Source organism: Anopheles maculipalpis, chromosome X (assembly GCF_943734695.1).
Source record: "Anopheles maculipalpis chromosome X, idAnoMacuDA_375_x, whole genome shotgun sequence".
Lineage (NCBI taxonomy): Eukaryota > Metazoa > Arthropoda > Insecta > Diptera > Culicidae > Anopheles > Anopheles maculipalpis.
The window spans coordinates 8,543,047-8,566,447 of NC_064870.1; the positions used below are offsets into that span (position 1 = coordinate 8,543,047).

The window sequence follows — 23,401 nt, forward strand, 5'->3', positions numbered from 1 at the left end:
ACGTTCATTTTAAGAGGGTATCATTCCTCCGTCGACCCATTGGCTCGGCGGGTTTTGGTGGCACGCTAGGGAATCGCTTACGTTGCCACAGCCTGGGTTAGGCTCCCACGCCATACCGTTGTTTCGATGCGCACCAAAACACTTCTGGTGCGTTGCACATATTTCACTCTCTTTCGAGTGCGTAATGAGCAGTGTTTTGAGTAGGCGAAAGAAAAAAAAAAACGATACACGATGTATCGTGTTCTATTTTATTTTTTACGATATCTTTCCATAATTAGCAAATCACTTTGCTCTTTAAATTCAAAATTGAAATTTGATAACATCATTTAGTAGACCTGTCGAGCTGCAAAGCGTGGGAAAAAAATGCAAGAAATATGTTGATTGGAACATAAAATTTTATTATAGTTTTGCTATTTTTGTTTCTCTTTTCGGCTCAGCTTTTATTACCATGCTTGAGATAAAATCTTGTTCTCGCCAACATGTCAACACACCGGCGTAATGAGCAGGCCACCGGCTTCTTACCCTTTATGCGATTTGCAACAGCTATTGCTGACGGGCGAAATGCATGTTAGCTTTTATTGATCTGTTATGGCCTTCAATATTGTGCATCTCTTATGCACCGGCAACAGAAAGAATGAGAAAATGAGGCGTTAAATAGTTATAGCCCATAAAAATGGCATTTACTGCTTCCCGCGGCAGGCTGGTCATCTACCTGTGGTCGCCCGCTCCCATTGGCGCAATGTTTATATTATTTGCTGCGCTTGAACTGCAGTTTTATGTCGTTACGATTGTGTGTGTGTGTGTGCGGATGTGTGCATTTTTTTTTTATTATTATACTACTCCATTCCCGATGCAACCTGGCTGTTGCATTCCACCGGCTATCAACACACCCACTGTCAAGTGATAATTTGAATTTTTATGGTTAAATTTTAATGAGCACGTGAGCCCCGTCCGGCTTTTTATAGACGTTGCCTTTGCAAGGATATTTTGTTTTATAGTGAATTTGACCATACCCACAGCTGATGATAATTTTGATACGTGGTTTCTCTTGAATTGCTGCAAAATCGATTTAATCAGCTATAATCCGCTTTTTACTGCCAGAATGTGTATGGTAGGTTGCATTTTTATTACTACCAATAAGAGGCCGTCCATATATTACTCCCCCTTCCAAAACGGTCCGGATGGGATTTAAATCCTGTCCTGCCGGGTGAAGCCTGTCGTCGCTGTCGCCTCCACCACCGGGCCGCGACAAATATTACTCCATATTTGAGTAATCGATCAAATTTTGAAGTTTAATTTGATCATTGTAACAAAGAGATAAGACACAAAAAAAAAAAAACAAAACAAAGAGACATTGGACCAATGGTAATAAAACAGAGTCTGAAAAACGAATACTACAATTATGGAGGAATCGTTTTAAAATTAAGCATAAGCATCCCAAGGGTCTTGTTAGATATAACTTTCTCTTACGTAACACAATGCGGACGCTCCCTTCCCCTTTGTGTAACAATTTGTAACGATTGAGCAAACCTCCCCCCCCCCCCCCCCCTTTCGAGTGTTACATTATTTATGGACGCCCCCTAAGCGCCATTTGCTGATGCGCCTGGAACAGATCATTAAATGTTCTTTTGTTTTATTCATTTTTATGAGCTTATTTAAACATATGTCCTTCCGTTGTAGAAATTAATGCCCAGGCTCGAGACCAGTGTATTACAGCAAACGCATAACCTTAAAACAGCTCTTGCTTTTCCTCTTTATTAGATGGTGAAAACTTGGGAAAACGGAAGCATTAAAATTACGCACACAAGGGACATATTGGAAAGTTCCAGGGGCAAGTCGGCGAGCGGTTTGCTGAAGGACATTTTTTTTTATAACTGATATCCCTTTTTAAAGGGTCTGGACGTGTTTTGCTTTTGCTACTAGTCAAAACTGACACTGATCACCTTTTTATTCCTTTTTGGTTACGTTTGTTTGTCTTTGTCTGGGCTGTCGCGGCACGTTTGTCTGGCTGGGACGCAGCCCAGACACTATTGGCATTGCTGACAAAAGAGAAGACGATCAAACAAAAATATTCACACCAAGTATTGCCTCCTGGTTTTTGTTTGTGCTAACTATAAACCTACCGTGGTTCGCCACAGACCGAGCGCGCATCCATCAAGCTTCTGTGAGGTTCAGTGAGCTATGTGCGAAAAAGCAAATAAGGAAGTTGTAAGTGCTAGTGTGTCTCGAAGTAATGCGCTAATTAATAATAATCATTGTTTTCTTTCGCTTTTTCTTGTTTACCCATAGAGTGTGTGCGCTGTAGTACATAAATATGCGACGGCAAACTTGATACACTTTGCTTAAAAGAAGTTCATAGACAGGATTTGAACCCATAACTCACCGCGTTGGTTAGCTCTTCCTTGCCATTAAGCCTAATTGATAGGGGAGAGAAGATAGACTTTAATTGTCCTGTATAAAGCACGAGCTGGCACCACTAACGTATCGTTACTTCTTTTTGATGCTTTAAAGCATATATTAAGAAACTTTTCAGCATTTTGAAGTTGTCTTTCGATTGCAAAAAAAAAAAAAATCCTTTTCATTTCACTGTACAATCTAGAAAACTGTTAGCACAATTTAAACCCACACATTCCATCATTACTTTCCTTTATAAATCGAGGACGTTATAAAGCTCTCTCCTTTTCATTCCTGTTTCACCACTCTATACCAATTACAAACTACTCTCCCTCGTACTCGCTGAACTACCGCTCGATTATCACGATAGAAGAATGTTCAATGTTTGCCAGAGCATGATGTCAATTGGGATGTGTGGGGGCCGCACTATGCTGTGCTAGCTCGGCACAGACAATTAACATAAAAGCGTACACGGTGTACGTCTTGTGGTTGTTTTTGTTAAGACACACAAACACCCTTACGCGCACATATGAACAAGCAAGCAAGAGAGACACTACAACAAAAAGCCGCTCACCGTGCGAAGCTTTCGTATGCGCGCGACAGACATTGATGTCGGGGGTCGGGGGCCCCCGCCGTAGGGTGAAATTGTTGCTCCAACGAACACGCGAAACACACCAAAAACCCATTCACCAACCGGGGGCAGCGAATGATTAACTAATTTGGATTTTTCGATGCGCGTATATCTGTGTGTTTGTTGGAGGGTTGTGTCCGCATGAGAGGCGCGGGGAATGGTTTGATGTGATGTGTTGTACTTTCTGTAATGCTGTTTTATATTTCTCCCATCGGGGTGGGTTTTCGGTGTGTGTGTGTGTGTTTTTTTTTTCGTTTTTCGTGTTCCTATTTTCAAGTTCAATGCACAAGGAGTGGCGAAATAACGCTCACTTTCGTTTATCGAAAATAGAAATAAAAAACCAAAACCTCGTTCGCACACGAGGGTGAGGGGGAATGATTTTTTCTGGGGATGATAACCCTTGCTTTGGGGGTGTTTTTGGGAGTTGTTTGTTTTGATTGTTTTTGTATTAATTTCCTAACTTTTTTTTAAATTTTGTATATTGTTTTAGTGAGTTCGTAACTTCATGTCTAACATAATTTAAAATATTGTTTTAGCAATGCAGTCCTGCATGAAATATAAAACTTTTTTTTCTACTGCAGCTCTTTGTCTACATCTCACTCGAACAAACAGTTTAATTCCAAATCATGTTCGCCAAAACAAAACGACTCTCGACCGCGTTCCATCAAAAACGCCGATTCGAAACCAGAAAAATGAAAGCAATGCACTAAAAACCGATTAAAATAGGCAAACGATTCCCGGAGAAAGTGAAGCACTGCTCTATGTGTGTGTGTGTGCGTGTGTACCAAAATCCCTTCAGCGTCAGCTCTCGTTCAACTCTCTTTCCTGGCATCTTCGCGGGCATCCGTTCCTCTGGGTGATTACGCTTATCGCGGGGCTGTTTGATTGCGTCCACGATTCCATTCGTCCAAATGTTGTTCGAGACACACTGGAGCCGCCCGCCCTCTTGGTGAGCAGATATCGTTCTGTCTCGATTGTTACGCTACGGAAAGCTGCTCGACTGCTAACTTGAATTTCTCAACAGTTCAATTTAATGTACATCAGTTTGAGATTTTTTCTTTGAGTTATCATAGTTATTTTGAAAAACAAATTATGGGACATAAAGACTAGAAAGAAAAATCTCAAGCTCCATTACGATCTGTTACTCAAAAGTTAGCCAACGTAGAGTTAACCTAACACCTGGAATAAATTTAACAACCATTTGAAATTTGGCGTTTCGCTGAACTGCAATATCTCTGGCATCAAAACCATGTTTTTATTGGATTGTTGTCGAGGGGAAAAAAAACCCCCAACTATAGCTTGTGGGAAAATAGAAATGATTCAGTCACTCGCTTTCGTTCCTTAAAACCTGTTTGACCTGCATATTGCTCACCAAGGTTTTGCCTCCAGTGCAGATGCAGTTCTCCTCCTGCTCCTGCCGAACTATATCTACTAATTGGAAATTTAAACCAATGTGTTTTCCCAACGAAGGTGATTTGCTTTTGAAGCAAGAATGCAAGTCACCATATGGTTCATATGCTTAACACCCAAAAATCTTTAAATTTAACTGCGTACTTTTTGCTGCACTTTATTTATTTTTGGTTTTACGCTTCGGTTCGAACGTTGTGATATTTTTACTGCTGTGAATACAAACCACAAAAAAAGCACACTTGACCTGCAACACGTTGCATGTAAAATAACAAACAAAAATTGGTTTGGCAGAATATTGCTATGGTGTGTATGCCCTTGATGATTCGTATTTTCGGGTATTTGGAAATGAATAATATTTTGAAACCAAGTTTCACCGATTGTACTTATACTTAGCTTTATTTAGCTCGATCAACCCTTTTACGTGAAATTGTTCTATTTACTTTGATCGATAACGCCAAGGCATGCGAAATACTGGCAAGAATAAAGGGGGGGAGGCGCTCGCGCGCGTCAAAAGCCAATGTAATTGTGCGATCATAATCATCATCGTGCATTGCATGCCCCGATTGCTGCTGCCCGATGGGAGCGTATAAATAATTTCTGACGCTTCAGCGCTGGTTGTTGCGCAGGTGGTGCCTGCTGCTGCTACCTTTACGAAACTCCAGTGCTCCAGTGCCGGGCTCCATTCAAAACTCCGGAGAGCTTAAAAGCGCGGTGTACCGTTTTTTTGACCAGACCGCGCCGCCCGCTAACGGACAGAATGCGCGCTACGGTCGAGCGACGGAGGTTGTTGATCTGGTGCTGCTGTCTCTAAATAAAAACGCAACCGATGATTCGCTAGAGGAGAGATTTATGTGGTGCATGTAACCGGCGCTTCACGCCTTGTGTTGCAAAATATGTTAAATGTATTAAACGGTGGTGGTATGTTTAGTCATTCTTTTGCTTTTCTCGTCTTGAAGCGCTTTCTATGGTATTAGCAATGAAAAATTAGTAGAACGTTTATTTTAGGGCTACAGATGTGATGAATGTAGGTCTCAATTTGATTTTTGTAGGATTTGAAACACAGGACTGAAGAAGCGTCCCGATGGTAAATAGGTTATAGTGATGATCTTTCACAACACAGTGCTTGGGTTCAAATCCCAGTCTTTATTGAGTCAATCTTGCAGGATTTTTCAAGGATATTTTTCAACCACATGGATGAATAAAATATTCTTTAGAAGGAGGCGTCAGAAATTGTGGAGACTCGTTCCAAAAACAACACCCTTTTGAGCTTGATGTAGCGTCAACAAAACTAAAAAAATGAAGGATAAAAAAACATTTTCGAATGGCATTACTACTGACTCACACGTGTGTGATATACATTTAATCTGTGCCAAAAAAGTACCCAAATGTTTAACCTTTTCTGTATATTAAAATAAAACCCCAAACAAACAAGATGAGTCACTGTTTTTCACAACCACATTTTACTGGTGGGTAGATTTCCTTTCGGCAGCCGAACGGAGGTCAATATGACATCACGCGCACTTCTCACTTCATCCATCTTAAAGCGGGATTGCGCACCTTCTTTTTAAATCAGCAGTGTTTGGCAATTTTAATGCGAACACAGCGGACTTACTGCGAGCAAAACACACTCTGTTACCGCTCTGAAATTCGATTGTTTCCATACGGTCCAAAAAGCAAAACAAAACGTTGAGAAATCAGTTACCTTCTCGCATAAACAATCGGTGTTACCCTAGACCTGTCGGTTGTTCACGAGCTCTGACGATCAGCTTCAGATTTTTGCTGGTAGTAATTGAGTGTTGAGGGGCAAACATTTATAGCTAGTCCGGGTCGTTATGATGCGGTGCGATGAGGCAGAGAGTTAGCTGTAAGGTCGTTTGTTGAACTGAGGGTGCCGTTTCACACAGCGACAGAGTGACAGCAGACCAAATCACGCTCAGATCACCGACCGAAGGACCTTACATTTCATCAGGAGCAGGCAGCAACCGTAACTCAGCGACGCGATTGCCATTATTGCGTCTCTGTATGTACGAACTCCAGATATGAATATGCTGACGATTGATCTGAACTATCGTGCACGCACCATCATCATCACTCGACTGTTTGACGGTATCCAATGTCAACAGAACAGTTATCGGTTACAATACTGCAACCGCCCCGTGCTATCTAAATCCTTTCATACCTTTATAGATAAAGCCCGCCATCTTTCTATCTCTGTATCGCAAGAGTGTTGTATAGCCATAGGGGACATACCGTTCATGGTATCCGATTTCCGATTGGATGGAGGAAGGTTCAATGCTAAGATAACGCGTCCCATATTCCACGCTGCAAATTCTGTTGATGTGAATCATACTGCTGATATATGCGCAGAACGTCCCTTCTTCCTGGATGCTAGTGGAGCAACATCAGAGAGGCATATCGTCATTTGCCAACAAACCATCCACGAAGCAAGACACGGGAGGTTGTCGCGTATAAATATAGTTTTTTTTTTTTGAGTGTGTGTTCCAAGTCCTGAAAGTTATTCAAACGAACGCATGTACTGCATAAGATTATCACCGGGACACATATTCGATTGATGCTAATGTTTTTATTTCTTTCACTTTCATTTCAGAATCTACCAACTACCCAAAACACAGACACGATGAGTGAAGAATTCATCGTCGACCATGAGCGGGCCGCCATGGCAACAGAGATGTTTTTACATTTCTGTGCCGCAACCACAATGAAACAGATCCGGGGCCTCTACTGGAACATGCTGGACACGATCGGGCTGCGACCGGGACCGCTGAACGAGTTCTATCCCAAGCTGAAGGCATCGATTCGTGACTGGCGCGCGCAGGCACTGTTCAAAAAGTTCGATGCACGCGCCGCCCTCAAGGTGTACAGCAAGGGCAAGGCCGCCACCAACACACGCGTCCTGATCGTCGGTGCCGGACCGTGTGGTTTGCGTACCGCGATCGACGCTCAGCTTCTCGGTGCCAAAGTGGTAAGCATAGGGCTGAGAAGATGTGGCATTGTCGGAGTAACTGCTGAGCTCTGCTGAACTGGACAATATATTGGCAAAAATGGGTAGAAATATTTGCAATTCTGTCCTTGCTGAATAATTGTCCAGTCCTATCAGTCCTCATTGAATCTTGAAACAGAGAGAAAGATAGAAAGAGAGAGATTCCACAAATGCTTATGTCAGAAACCCAGCAACTTCATGGTACGTGTGAGTACAACCATACCTAAATGATCCCTTCCTTCTGCTTCCGTTTTAGGTTGTGGTGGAAAAGCGTGACAGAATTAGCCGTAACAATGTACTGCACCTGTGGCCATTCATCATACACGATCTGAAAGCGCTCGGTGCGAAAAAGTTCTACGGCAAATTTTGTGCCGGCTCAATCGATCACATCTCGATCCGCCAGTTGCAGTGCATACTGCTGAAGGTGGCATTGCTGCTCGGCGTCGAAATGCACGAGGGTGTGTCCTTTGTGAAGGAGATCGAACCGGGCGATGGATACGGATGGCGTGCTTCGGTGTCACCGGAAGATCATGCTGTCTCACACTACGAGTTCGATGTGCTGATCGGTGCGGATGGCAAGCGCAACACGCTCGAAGGATTCCAGCGCAAAGAGTTTCGCGGCAAGCTGGCGATCGCCATCACGGCCAACTTCATCAACAAGCGCACGGAAGCGGAAGCGATGGTGGAAGAGATCAGTGGCGTTGCGTTCATCTTCGATCAGCCGTTCTTTAAGGCGCTGTACGAAAAGACGGGCTGCGATTTGGAGAACATCGTCTACTACAAGGACGATACGCACTACTTTGTGATGACGGCGAAGAAGCATAGCTTGCTGCACCGCGGTGTGATAATAAAGGATCTGAGCGATCCGGCAGAACTGCTCGCACCGTCCAACGTGGACAAACCGAAGCTGTACGAGTACGCGCGGGATGCGGCCAACTTTGCCACCAAGTATCAGATGCCCAACCTGGAATTTGCCGTCAACCATTACGGTACGCCGGATGTGGCCGTGTTCGATTTCACCTCCATCTTTGCCGCGCACAACTCGTGCAAGGTGACGGTGCGCAAAAACTATCGACTGCTGTCGTGTCTGGTCGGTGACAGTTTGCTGGAACCGTTCTGGCCCACCGGGTCGGGATGTGCTCGAGGCTTTCTGTCCAGCATGGACGCGGCGTATGCGATTAAGCTGTTTGCTAATCCGAAAAACAGTTTGCTGGCGACGATCGCACAAAGGGAATCGGTGTACCGCCTGCTGGGGCAAACGACGCCAGAAAATCTGAACCGCACCTTCGGTGCCTACACACTCGATCCGTCGACGCGCTACCAAAACCTTAACAAATCGTCGGTGCAGATATCGCAGGTCAAGCATCTGCTAGATACGGATGATCCGGCGCTGCTCGAGCAAACGTTCTTCGATAGTAATGCGATCGCGTCGAGTGTTACGCCCGCTACCGAGCTGCCAGTTAAGCGGAAGCGGCGCACGGTCGACGTGGTGCCGCTCGGTGCTACGCTGCTGCGCTGGCTCAAGTGTCAGCTGAAGGATAGTGGGTTCGTGCAGGAATTGAACGAACCGACGGAATGTTTCACCAACGGCAAGGTGCTGTGTACGCTGATTCATCGCTACCGGCCTGATTTGGTTAATTTGGAAGAGTTGACCGACTTCAGTGCCGATGTGTGTAATGAGCATGCGTTCAATATTTTCGAAAATCAATTGGGTGAGTTGACATTGATATTGATATATTTCAGAAATTGTTTCGTGTACCTAGTTGCCCAATATGGATGGTTGCCCAATATATACTTAAGTGCTGAGACGTATTCTAGCCTGACAATATTAAGATTAAAAATTACTTAAAATTACTAAATTGTTAAGAATCTGACGTGTGCAGTGATTTAAGGAGATGTAGGGAATTGCTACGACCACGGAAGGAGGTCTATCCTCCTTCGATAGACCTCCACCTTCGATTTAGGTGGAAATCGAACACATGCAACACAGCACATATTTCATTTGCTGTATTTAGAGGCATATGACGCTAATGAAACTATCTAACATGAATCTAATCATCATATTGCCCACCTTTCTTCCCGCACGCCGGTAGGTATACCGCGTGTAATGTCCGGCCAGGAGTCAGTTACGCTAGCCGGCGTCGATCCCAAGGTATGGCTCAACTATCTCGAACAGATCTGCGACGTGTTCCGTGGCGAGATACCGCACGTGAAGCACATCAAGTTGGATTACGCCGAGTTCAAGCAGAAGCAGGAATCGAATGTCGATGCCTGGGCGAAACTGGGACGCATGGCGGCAGTCCAACGTATGGCCGCGATCGCTAGCGGTGTGCGTCCGGGCGACGGTGATCTCGGTACGAAGGATGCCGTACCTACTGCGGCCGCGTCGACCGCATCGTTCGGTCCACGGGGCGGTGCTAAAAATTACTACCATCCCAATGCTGAGGAGGAACGCTACAAGCGTGGCCATGGTGGTGTTGCATCGCCACAAAACGATACGATGCGACGGATGCGCAAGCGACGCAGCAACGAAAAGTCCGGCAATATCGTAAGTATCGACTGCGTGCGGATATTTCTCATCTCTATCTGTCTTAGTTACTTTGCATTCACGCCACCGTTCACTCGCATGATCGGTTACAGCCGGTTCCTGCAGTACCAATCTTAGTCCTTTGAAACAAAAAAAAAGGGAAAAAAGCCTTTATTAGTTGCAGTAACATGCAACATCTCGGCCCTCAGGGGCCGTACAACGTTCGTACCAGGCGTAAAGTAGTTAGACGAGTAATGATCACATTGCGCCAAATTTTCCACGGTATTTTCACTGTCCACGCAACATCGTCCACAGGTTGTACAACGCATTTTTTGTCGCAGGAAGTGTTGGAGATACAGAGAGGGAGAAAGAGAAAGAAGCATTTTTTATAATTAAAAATGTTATATTCATCTCAGAATTCAATATAGGAAACAGCGTCTAGTATGAGTCATTTAAAAAGAAACATGTTTTCAAAAGAGCCTTCTGTATTCGTTTGTTGTTGTTCTTTTTTGTTAAGCTCATATTTATAATTTGTAAATATACATCGACTAATGAGCTTTTTCATCTTAATATTTATGTTCCTCGCAAAGCATTATATTACACAATCACCTTCCGTGTATAAATTCGATCAATTTTTTTCCCTCAATGTTAAAATAGAACTAACAAATTTTAATGGCCTGTCAAATGTGTTTTTGTGGACGATGCTGCGTTGATAACGAGTAACGATTTATAGGTTGAATATTGCACCCAATCTCTATGTCCATATATGTCACATATTGTATCATTCATAATTATTGAAACTCTCATAACAATTTTGATAATTATAGAAGATGCGCATTGCTTTAGTAAAATCATTATAAATAAGCTGCAAACAATTACTAGATTACCTGCTTCTTTGTGTACAGTAGCGCATAACAATTGTAAATCATTCCCATGATCGATTAACACAACACTTTTGCATGTTTATTGTCACATCTGTTTATCGTCTCGCGAGATGGCAGAAAAAACTAGTATCCATAGTAAATTAAGTTAAAAAACAAATCTGTATCATAAATGTTATCGCTTGTTGTCTTATATTCTTTTCATACCGTTTTCATCAAGCTTGTTCCGGTTGTTTCGGTTTCGTGTTATTTTTTTGTTTCTCCGTTTTGTTCCCGGTAAAAAAAAAATCATTGTGCATGTGTAATAAAACTGTGTATAGTTTAATATATATATAAATATAAATATAGAACAAAACTCGTACGATTTAAACCAACGCAAATAGTAAACAACAAACATTAATTTAATAAAACTTTCATGCGCTAAAATCATCCATATGAGGCTACTAATGTTATTCTTTCTAGTCCAAATATTTCGGTGTAGCGTGAAGAGCAGTAACATCATATCCATGCACAACACTACTATTACTACTACCACCATCATCATCTTCCTTACCCACTCACAACAATTGACACTTAAACACACGATTGTGAATTAGACGTATCTGATACAATGCTGTATAGTGTCGTCTTAATGTGATTTAGGATAAGGCGCATCATTATTTGTTGCAGTACATCTGATTTTTCCCGCAAACGGATCAATCTGATTCCGAGGCATTCCGATGTAATTACTCCGGATCGTAATCACCAAAACGAACTTCGGATTCGACTCGGGAGTGCACTGCGGAATCAATTGCAGGCTACTCCAGATAACTCTGGAATAACCCTCATTTTTTCCAAACTTTTTTACCAACAAATAAACAAGTTTGACTTACAGCACAAGTACTTTTTTTGTTTGGAACAATACGGAATTTCGATATCGGTTCTAAACCCGAAGTAAAATCAGCAGTTGACTCCGAAGTGATCATGAGTAACCTGCAATTGATTCCGCTGTGCACTCCAGAGTTAAATCAAGAGTTGATATTGGAGAAAACCCCGGATTACTACCGAGTAATTACGCGGAATTGTTCTGGAGCTTATTCCGATTTTTCGAGCGCATACTCCGATTTTTATACGTCGTAGTTGGGGTGGATTCATTCATCCACTCCGGAGCTCCCGCTGTTAGTGCGCACCCACACTACACTTGCAGAAACGTATCGTTATTCTCCACCGAACTTTGTGATGAGATGTGTTGTTTGTTTGGTTCAAAATATGCTATCTCCTCAGGACTGTTCTGTGTCTATGTCTATGTTGTTTGCTGGTATCGTCAACGGAATAAAAAAAAAAATACAGCGCGGTCTGTTTGCATCACACCCAGCTCATCAAACTGGCCATGGCCATGGCTTTGGCATTCTTTATTTTTTCTCCCTCTTTTCTCTCTCTTTCTTTCCCTCTCTCTCTCTCTATACATATATACATATTCTCAACCAAACTAGGAGGAGCGCATTCACCGACTGCGGGAGATTGAGGCGAATCGGCTCGATCGGCAGTTGAAGCGTTGTGAACAGCGTGCCAGGCAAACGGAAAACTTCTACAAGAGCATCCACATGCTGCAGGCAAACACTTTCCTGCGCGAAAGTGATAATGCCGGCGCATTCGACGATTATTCGCTCTACATGTATCGCCAGTCGGCGCCACAGTTTAACGATCGTGTCCGCGAGCTCGAGCTGAAGCTGCGCTATCCCGTAAGCCAGTGTTGAATGGATGATGCTGTGTTGAAGATGTGCCCCGAACTCCTTTTTGTTTCTTTTTATTTGTTAAGTGTGTGTTTAACCATCTTCCGCCAACTTTGTTGCGGAAATCCTTTGGAGCCTTACTGGATATGTCCAGTTAATAATGCTGTGCTGTTCTCGGATGATTCGGTTGCCGAGTCGTTGTGCTGCTGTGTGCGCTCTCTAGCGTACAGTGTTTACCTAGTCATGTTGCAATGTAAGCGGCATATTACGTCGGTCGGAAGGATTAAGAATACATTCGGATGGAATGGAATTACTCGACAGCAATGGGAGTACGTATCAAGACTGACGAAATATACCGTTCCAATTGCAAATTGACTAGGTAAACTCTGTAAGCCGTAATCAGACGCTGCATCCACCTAATCTGCGTTGCATTCCCTTTTCCATTCGATGTGTGTAGAAAGATATTGGCAAAAAAATGCCGTAGACAGTTGCTCTTGTGTGATGTTTTGTAACTACTGTGATCCGTTTTGTGTTTTTTTTTTTCTAACCAAAATTTTCTGTGTCGATTGCTTTACTCTTATCCATTGTTGCCGAGAAATGGCTGAAAGAGAGCTGAGTGATTCGAATGATTACACTTTTTGAAAAAAAAACTTAAAAAAGAAAAAGCGCTAGCGAACTAAAAAATATTAGTTTCTATCAAATGAATTGTCGATCCCTGAAAAAAGTGTAATGCAAGATGAAGAATCGGCTCATGTCCACCAATGTGATTATTAATCATTATTAATCGCAGCTTACTGTTAACCTATTTTATTCTACCTTCTTTCCAGCATTACATATCTATCAATTAACACTCTCCCATCTTTGAAAATGAACCCCTCCTTTTCACCAACAAAATAATAACCCAAACAATTTGCAATGTGTTGCATGTTCTTTATGTATTTTTTTTTTAGATTTCTTTTATCATTTTATCCTTGCATGCACATGCTCCAATCCAATTTGTTGACGGTTCGCTCATAATTCGCTAAGTATATTGTGTGTGGTGGCAATACTGAACATTAATGGTGCTTCTGGTAATGTAGCGTAAAAGATACACCTCTGTACACATCAAAATCAACACCCACATGAATACGTTCCACACACGTACTCTTAACTGCACATATGTTAATAATAATTGTTGTAATTGTGTAAGCTTGTGACCATGAAAAACAACATAAAAACTCCATGCACAACATTACCAACAAAACACGCGCGTTGATTTTCTTTTAATTTTGTAATGTTGTCGATCAGTTGCTAATCCCTGTACTGTGCTTTACCAACCGGTAGGATCGTGAACGGGGTCTGGCAGCAGCGTATCCGCGTGGCTTAAACGATGGCGATCAGTTCAGTGACCGTGTACGGACGATGGAGCAGCGGATCGACGGCAAGTCCGTACCGGTGGTCGAGAAGAAGCCGAAAGATTTGCTCCGCGCAATCGGCAAGATCGACAGTAGCGACTGGAATGTGAAGGAGATCGAGCGCAAAATTGAGCAGTCGAAGAAAACGACCGACATCGGTAAGAGCCGCGAACGGGTACCGAACTGGAACCGGGAACAGTTTTTGGCCCGCCAGAACCGGCTAATGCAACCGCAGGACGATGAGAAGTACAAGGAGATTGACAGTTCGCTGAAGGCAATCGACAAGCAGTTGAAGGAGGGCCACAATCTGGACTTGGGCGAGCGGGGAAAGAATAAGGTCGCTTTGATTGCGGGCCAGCTGCAAACGTCCAAACAGGCACAGGCAAAGCAGCAACAGCAACAGCAACAGTCGGTACAGCAGCAACAGCAAAAATCGGTATGTACAGCGGCCAAAATCTAACAATAATCGGTATCGACTAGCCTCCCATTGGTTATCGCTCAAGTCGTAACAAAAGGCCGTTATGCTATGGGTCTCCTATTGCCACACACTTTTCTGGGGTGTTGGACGATTCGGTGACTGAATCCGCTTCATTTGAGCTTGCTTTGTTTCAAATCCCTGCGATTCTTCTGAATTCAGTGCCCTTTACTGTTTCCATCGATATGGTCCTGCCCTGCGCTGGTATCTCTCAAGCCTTCCTTCACTCCCGATCCTGCTGAACACACGCCACAGATTGGAAAACAGCCTGGCTTTTCCCAGTTTTTAAGAAGCGATCATTATCGCGAAATTTTCCTTCTATTAGCGGTGGTAATAAAGTATTTGAATCCATAATCCGCCACTTCCTAATATTTATTTCCCGCAGCTATTTTGGTACTCAACTGCATTACTTCGCTCTTGCTTTATGCTTTATGCGGACGACCTTAAAATCTTTTCTTCAGTTTTCTGTCTTTCTCTACAAAACCTCCTTAAACCTCTTGGTCAGCTTGGTGTTCCTCTAATTTTCTTTCTCTGTGTCCTGTTTGTTCCTGTTTTGACTAAAAGCTTTCCTTCCAAAGCGGTCCTTAAACATATGAAAAAAGAAAATAAAATAAAATGAAAATGTTAGCTAAACTTCATTTCATGGCCTCTTCACACGTTTTTTAATCGTACTCTTCCTTTTTTTTTGCTTTCCAGAACCAAAAGGCACTCGTCCTGACGGCAAGTGGTGTGGCCGAGAAGTGTCACTTCTGCAAGCAGCGTGTTTATCTGATGGAGAAGATTTCGGCCGAAGGCCTAACCCTTCATCGGTCCTGCCTGAAGTGTCATCACTGCCATACGATATTACGCCTCGGCTCGTACGCGTTCGATCGCGATGATTCCGAGGGACGGTTCTATTGTACGCAGCATTTCAAGCTGCCAGCGAAAACGCTCAAACCGGCATCCCGTAAATCGCAAGCGAAGTCACGTGTTTCGGGCACTATCATCGGGCGCGTGTACGATGCGAGTGATGCGGGCGTACGTACCGGTACGATTTCGTCCGGCGCCGAGCAGCACGGTGCGTCCACGGTGGACTATCTGGCGCGTAACAGAACGCCCGACAATGACGATTCGGATGGTGACGCGAATATGGAGGTGATCGACGAGAATGAATGGACGGATCGTAACTTTGGTACCGAGTCGGAAGTATCCGAAGCGGAAATGTCCAGTTCGGACGAGTCGGAAACGGACAGTGAGTCGGATTATGAGGAAACGGCCGGTTCGCCGCTCGGTGCGCAAACGCTGCAGCTTGCATCGGAGTGGATCAGCGACAAGCGGTTTTCCAACATGGTGGACAGTGATGCCGATTTCTACAGCTACTCCAGTGAAGGTAGGAAAATAATATTCAAAATATCCTACCACTACTACTACTACAGTCGGTCTCTTTTCTGCAACAGATGATGATGCGGACTCACAGACGGAAGGCGAAGAGTTGGCACGGGCACGGGAGATGCGCCGACAGGAAGTAAAGCTGATGCCACCGCCCACACTTCCAACCGACACCGAAACTGAGGTAAGAGCGCGATTCGTTCCAGGGCTCTCGGCACTGCCACGCTGGCTGCCGTTTTCGTCGGTTGTTTTTTTTTTTTGAATTTTCCCTTTCCCCAGCACCATCATTAGGGCAGGACGTGTTTTTCGTTTTTTCTTTTCTTTTTCCCGACTGTTGGGTGACTTTTTTCCACCCATCCCGCCCACCCAACCCACCTAGTTTGTGGGAATGCTTGCCTGTTCCGTGTAGGTGACCGCCGGACGAATGACGGAATATTACAATGTTTTTCTTTTCGTTTTTCTTCATCACACTCTCTCACCGTGTTAAACAAACGCCATGAATATAAATTTCATCCGAATCGTGCGCTATCTCGGCGCGCGGTGATCACACATTCACCCATTACCATACTGATCATATTCTTCGCCTAGGTTGTCACCATGCAGAAGGTTAGCGTGGGTGAAATTGGTGACGCACCGAAATGTGTGCCGCCGACACCGGAACAGGCACCGCTAGAAAGTGTTGAGGATCGTGCGATTAAGGAGCGTATGCTTCAGAAGCTGAGCGTTCGCGAACAGTGGCTGCACGCGCAAAGTGGTTCCTCGCCGGAACGGGTCGAGTCGAAATTGGCACCAGCAGAGATAACAGCAACAACCGGTGGTGATTCGGGCAAAGTCAAAAGTACCTCATTCTTCGGTGGGCTGATGAACAGTTTATCTACACTGATCAAACCGAAATCACAGAACTCACCATCAGCTAGCACACCATCCCCACCACCAACACAAAAACAAGTGTCTCAACAAGTGTCACCTTTGCTTGTATCATCATCACTATCATTGCCCGTAGCACAGCCATCAGCAGTAGGTTCTGGTGCTGCAACATCAACTACAACCATCACCACCCCAAACACCGGTATCGGTAACTACCAAGCTGCTGTTCCACCGTCTCCCATACCGTCACTAAAGCGGGATAAGAGCGTACCACCCTCCCCGACGGCAGCGGTAAAAGGTCCCAAAACTATCCCACCATCACCGACGCCATCGCTCAAGAAGCATCGCAAGCACGCAAAGTCGGAAGCCTCACCGTCACGCAACAGTGAGCGAGACTTTGAACGACTGGTCCAGGATGCTGCTTCACGTCAGCAGTTGTCCTCTTCACCGCACAGTCAGCGTTCCGGTTCGGTGGTCAGCACCACCAGCCGTTCTAGCCGGCACCGTGCTACACCGACGAAGGATGCGCTCGACGAAGCAGACGAGTTCCTTGCCCAGATCAAGCAAGAACAGCTAGAGGCGGAAAAGCGCTCGAAAAAGCAGGAAGCGAAGAAATTCCAGAGCAACATGCAATCGATCCGGTCAGCCGTGGACGGCGGTCCCAAGGTGGTGGGAGTGAAAAGCGAGCAGGACGTCGCGAAGTTCTTTGCCGAAAAGCAAAAAGCTCACACAACCAAGAAACCGAAACAACTCGCAAACAAGGACGTGACGGCACTGCAGGCGAATAGTTTGGCGCGCTACTTCCCGGGTAGCTCGGGTGCAAAGGGTAACAGTGCCACCGGTACACCGTCGTCGGTATCGAGTGTGGAAGGCTCACCGGCACTGGGTCGCAAGAAGCCGAGTGAGGTGGATCTGCTGAAGTATTTCGGACCGACTGGCGGTAATGGTAAGTGTAATGCACCGTCCTCGACACCACCGTCGTCGGTAGTGTCTCCGGTTATTTCACGCAAGAGCAGCATTGAATCGCCTGGAGCAATTCGCAAAACGAGTACCAGCGCTGCCCTCAGTCCTAAGCCGCCCGTTGTACCTTTGCCGCCGAAGAAGAATATTCTTGCCTTCCAACCGATCCGAAAATCAAAGACAGAAGCTGCTATACAACCGGCAGAGCCGAAGAAAAATATTCTCGCTCTCCAGCCGAAAGCTGTTCAATCGAAGGTGAATCCAGAGCCGAAACCTCTGGCTTCTCCAAAGTTGGAAGCAAAGAAGAGTACATCCGCTACATCTACCACCAGCCCGCAGAAGTCGTCGGTTATCGATCCGGACGAACAATTGTTTGAAGATCTTCTGCAGGATGTAAACGATGAGCTGGTTGACACTTTCGATGCTATAGTGGAAGAATCGAGATCTAACAAATCAAGTCCGAAGGAGACAAGAAAGAATAAAACCGCCTCGAATAACGCGACTCGTAAAGGATCGCCGAAGAAAGCGAAGAAACAGAATGATGGGGGAGGTACCTCTAAGGAGGAAAAACCCACCACCGTTACGGGACAACCTGTACCGAAAATGACCATTAAAAGGCCACCGTTTAAGATAACGATGCCGGTCAAGATGCAGGAAACACTGGAGGAAATATATCTAGCCAGTCTGTCTAAGCTCGATACACGCTCATCTTCGCTAATTGATTTAACGAATCTCTCTATTTCGACGGAGACGGTGGACGCATCTGGTAGTAGTAACACCGTACCGACCGCATCCACACAGTTAGGTAAAGTTTTGGAAGAGCCGGAGGGAGACACGCAGCAAAGGGCGAGCTCATTTGCCGCTAGCTCCCGAAACGGTGACAGTGTTGAACTTACTTTGCAGCCCTTTCAGGCCCCCCAGCAACCGAAGCAGCAAACGCCGAAAGCACCAGCTTCCAGGCAAACGAAAGACGCGAAAGCGACGACGACACCGTCAGCGACGGCCACGAGGAAGGAAAGCAACGTCATGCCGGCGCCAACAGTGTCCAAGGCGGAGACGGCAACGACGATGCAGCAAGCGAAATCGATGAATGGTCCAGCGGACACAGCAGCAAATCTGAAGGCTGGCAGCCAGGTGAACTTGGCGACTTCAATTCAACCTGCAACGCCATCGACTGGAACACCGACTGCTTCGAGGAAAGTTATCTCTAGTGTGCAGATTTCGTTGAAACAATCAACAGCGTCCTCTACTGTACCACCGGAACCGAACATTAAACAGCGCGATAGTACACCTAGCACCAACTTGTCGAAGCCGACCGTTACGAAGCTTCCTATCGCTAAGCCTGCATCATCCAACAAAACAGCGTCAGTATCGATTGCGAACCTGAAGAAACCGAATGAAGAAATCCTTACTGCGCCTAAATCTGCTTTCACGGTTGTATCAAAGGATCCGTTGTCTCAGAAATCCATCTCAATGCTTGAGCTGCACCGTACACCAACAGTGACTAAACAGGAAAAGAGTTCGGAAACGTCTGCCATTACTTGTAACGGTTTAGCTACACCGACCATGAAGAGGAAACCACAGCCAAAAGTACAGAGAGAAGTGACCAAACCAACGGCAAGCACTGTGCCTAAGAAAATGTCTTCTCTGGATGTGAAGCATCTGAAGATGGAGGAAAAGGATGGAAGCAAACCAATGATAGAGCCTCAAGAGCCTCAAGAGTTAAGGAAGAATGTAGAAGCTATCTCAGATAAAAACTCTAACGAAGCAACAGGCAGTAGTGGCAAGCCTATGCCACCACATACCCGCTCTCGTACACTCTCATCCGACGAGCAGTGCTTTGAGGAGCTTCGCAAAAAGCATGAGGCTATATTTGCCAATCAAGAAGCCGTTAAACCACTTACTTCCCATCCAGACATTGCTGCACCCAAAACGTTGTCAGATGTGCGCAATTCGCTTCTAGCTGCACAGCAACCCATCGTCAAAGATTCACCAGCCGCACTGGAAATGGACGAACGTATTGATCCCCATTACAGGGAGGGTATTAATCAGCTGATGATGGAACTGATGCCAGGTGTTGCGCTCGATGACGATGTACCGATACCGAAGCAACGCCAGAAATCCTCTTTCCAGAAAGAGTTGCAAAAGCTTCAGCGAGCAAACTCGAGCGCGGTAGTAGGTCCTTCTGCTGCGGGGGTGAAACCACCAACACCTGCTAGTAACGCCGAATACAAGATGGAAGTGATCCGTACACCAAACACTACGAAGCCTACCATTAGTTCGGTGGAAAAGCGACAAGGAAGTGAAGAAAAAATGCAGATACGTCTTGAGCGCTCGACGCAGATAAAGGAGCAGTACGCGAAAAAACCCAACGTGGTGTTGCCTACCGTTGTACCATTCGCTACCTCTACCAGTAGTGGTAAAAAGCAATCCTTTGTCATGCCAAACGTTCCTTCGGATATTGATAAACATCGAGGAATTCTTAGTCGAGATACGGTGTCGAGCAAGAAGCAAGAGATTGAAGACTTTGACGATTTGTTGGCAAAGATTGATGTTGATAGCGCAGTGGTTGCGGATATTGATTTGGACGAGCTCCTATCGGACAGTGACGATGTAACGAGCAAGAGTGTCTCAAAGGTTGCAACTTGCGATATCAAGAGCACAGAAAAGAAAGCTGAAGCACAAGCAGCAAATAAGCAGGGTCAAGCTAAAGTGGAATCTAAGCCGTACGGAGAAGTTAACAATAAGACTGTTAAGTCTACTGCTACCTCTAAGGCACCAGTGGGCATAGTTAACACGAACAGTAGTGTGAAGGTGGAAAGGAAACCAGATGCATCTTCAGGAAATACTCTTGGACAAGCTAAAACGGAAGCAAAGGCGTATGAAGGTAGAAACAATAAGACTGTGGAATCGACACTTTCTAAAACACCAGTGGTCAATGCTAAAACGAACACTAGTAGTGTGAACTCTTCTTCAATTCCTATTTCTGAAGCAATGTTGAGCGAAACTATCTCCCAACTAACAGAGAAAATGAATCAATCACGCATCAACGGTCCGAAACCCACTCCTCCACGAAAGCAAGAGGAACGCTCGAAAGATATGTTCACGAAACTGTTCAACACCACCGATGCATCCCAAACGGATTTGGCTATGTTCGAGGAACTGTGCAAGAAGGAAGACCCAGAACCGAAACAAAATCGTTCCGATTTGGTCGATAGTTCTACAATTGCACGGCGAGGATCGCCTACCGCTGCTATCATGCCTGATGTAATTAGCTCCACCAAGAAGCCATCTTCCATCGGTGAACCGAATGCGATGAAAATTCTCGAATGCTTAGATACACTGAAGCAAGGCTGCAGTACTGCATCGATGAAGGTGGACAGTGTTGTTCCGACAGTTCCCTTGGTGCCAGCTCCACAAGAGATACAGGTGTACACTCTTCATACAGCTAGAAGCGCATCACAGGAAGCGGACAATGACACTCAACCGCAACCATCGACGCAGGGTATGTCGGGTGATTATGCGCACATCTTGAAGGACATCACGTCTGGATTGGTAGGAGCAGACTTTGCTGCACCGGTTGTGTACGAGCCGCCGGTACGTGAGGAACAACCAGCACCACGCAAGGAACGGTCCGATTTTAAGGCATACAAGCAACTGTTAGAAGAGAAATCGTCCCGTGAAGAACCGATCCCAACGAGCAGCACCAGTGCGGCGGTAATCGAGCCACAGCCCCAACGACCACTTCGCCGACAGAAGAAATTCGATCGTACCGACACTACCTCACCAGTCCGTGCGTTCGATAACTCGATCTGCATCGATCCGTGGCGGGCTCGAAAATCTGCCAGTATTGAAAACATTGCCATCGAGCAGGTGTTTGTGAAGCAAAACGATGCCGTGGTGGACACGTTCTTCGTCGTGCCAGACACTAGACAACAGTCTGCACAGCGTTCGTCTAAGATACGCCGCTCGAAATCGTACGATCGGTTGGCAGTGCCGATGGTGGGTGGCCAACGGCGAGGTTCAATGAAGCAAAAGCAATCGCTCGAAGAGTTGCGGGACTTTGGGTACGATGTGGAGCCTTCCTCACGTTCGCGCCATTTGGTTGATCCACGTCTGCGCCATATCGATCTGGATCTCGGTTCGGACGAAGAGCTTGCCAGTCTTCGTGACCATCCAGCGAGACGCTGGCAGACGTCCGGTGCTGGTAAGTTCCGCAAGAACAAATCTATGACCGATGTAGCAACCGGTCGATCTGCACGTGCCACCAAGGACACGCATGCTGTTGAGCCACCGAAGGTGGATATTGATCGCGAGTCTCCCAGACCGCGTACAACGGACTTCTCCAAATGGGAAGCAATTCTTGATAGAGGCGTAACGTACTACGAGGGTGGCGCCAAACCGAAACTGGACATTAAGAGTTTGGAAAAACGTGTCGAGGATCTGGATGTGCGCCGTGCACGTCCATTACGCCGGAAAGCGATCCCGAAGGATTATGATCCGGACGAGTACGTGCCGCGCATCAATCGCCGTGGAGCGGATTTGTACGACTATCCCGATCCGACCCTGCCACGAGACTACGATCCGGAGGAATACGTACCGAAGCCGGCCCGCCATGCACATGCGGTTCCATCGCCACCTGGTCAACCGTTGCCGCGATCGTACGATCCGGACGAGTATATCCCGAAAGCGAATAAACGCGAACCGGCATGCTATGAAGTACCGGTCGCTATACAGCGTACTCCGGCGAAGTACTTCAAGGATCCGTACTACCACCAGATAGATGAGATGCCACCGGCACATTATTCGGGTCCTGCGGAACGACCGCTAGGGCGTTCGAAAACTACCACACACGTACCTGCCGCCAGCAGTAGCGTAGCGGTTCCAATCTCATCTACTGCTAGCAGAGGAGTAGGATACGATCGTGAACCTCCGCCACGTGATATCGCACGGTCGCAGTATGCACGTCGTTATGATGCGGAGGATCGTCACATCGTCGACCGCAGTCACCGGTTGCACGAGAAGACGAACAAGTTCATACGCACCCAGCTGACAAGGAACGATCCGAACCCTTACATACGGGAAATGCTCGAGAACGATAGCGACGACGAGTACCATCACCCGACGGTTAGTGGTGCGGCGAGCTATCACCATCAACGGCCCGGACTGAGCAGCTCCAGTAGTATGGCGTACGGAACCGGATCGACGTACGGTAGTTCGGGTGCAGCCGCCATGAGTCGCATCCAGACGAAGGCGATCACACAACCGTCACGCATGTTGCAGTACGGTGCCCGCAAAGACTACCCTTCGACGACTATCTCCGGTAGTGGTGGTAGTCGTTCAGCTGCTGGCACCTCATATGACCATCGTCGTCGCGGTGGTGATACATCGCGCAATCGTGACAACTGCAATATATCGTAACGTGTGGACAGAATGAAGGTGACGCACATTAATGTCCTTCAACGTCCAGATTTAGGATAGGGCTCCTCCACACTTCCTGCTGTCATACGCTACAATCGATTCGGACTTTTTGACGACAAATTCCAACACCTACATCTCGCACCATCTGGACATAGAATATTCCTGTCAGCACCACCCATAGCCAACCCTTCACACTGTGTGATCTAGCTCTTACATTCGTTGTTTTTTTTTTTTTGCGAGACAATGGATCTGTATTGCAGACAGCCATTCAATCGTTGATCGTGTGTTTGTCCGTGTTTCTGTGTATATCATCTAAAATCACCGATACTTACCCGTCCGTACGTCCAACGTTACTCTCCA

General features: G+C 45.9%; 2 protein-coding genes across 2 annotated transcripts in view; both read left to right on the forward strand.

Annotated features, from left to right (window-relative positions):
* The window catches only part of LOC126563113 (F-actin-monooxygenase Mical-like), a 149,520-nt gene that overhangs the window by 115,988 nt on the left and 10,131 nt on the right, over positions 1 to 23,401 (forward strand). The window lies entirely within an intron of this gene.
* Positions 7,068 to 23,047, forward strand: LOC126561801 (F-actin-monooxygenase Mical-like). Its single transcript, XM_050218128.1, has 8 exons — positions 7,068 to 7,418; positions 7,693 to 9,148; positions 9,530 to 9,984; positions 12,317 to 12,565; positions 13,880 to 14,386; positions 15,122 to 15,794; positions 15,862 to 15,977; positions 16,382 to 23,047. The coding sequence occupies exons 1-8, from the start codon at positions 7,074 to 7,076 to the stop codon at positions 23,039 to 23,041; spliced, it is 10,461 nt and encodes a 3,486-aa protein (XP_050074085.1). The 5' UTR covers positions 7,068 to 7,073; the 3' UTR covers positions 23,042 to 23,047.

Excerpts from the sequence above, each read along its gene's own strand:
- LOC126561801 (XM_050218128.1), top strand. The coding sequence starts at position 7,074 with ATGAGTGAAGAATTCATCGTCGACCATGAGCGGGCCGCCATGGCAACA. Across the intron at positions 9,149-9,529 it reads TATTTTCGAAAATCAATTGG|GTATACCGCGTGTAATGTCC; the intron begins GTGAGTTGACAT and ends GCACGCCGGTAG. Across the intron at positions 15,978-16,381 it reads CAACCGACACCGAAACTGAG|GTTGTCACCATGCAGAAGGT; the intron begins GTAAGAGCGCGA and ends TTCTTCGCCTAG.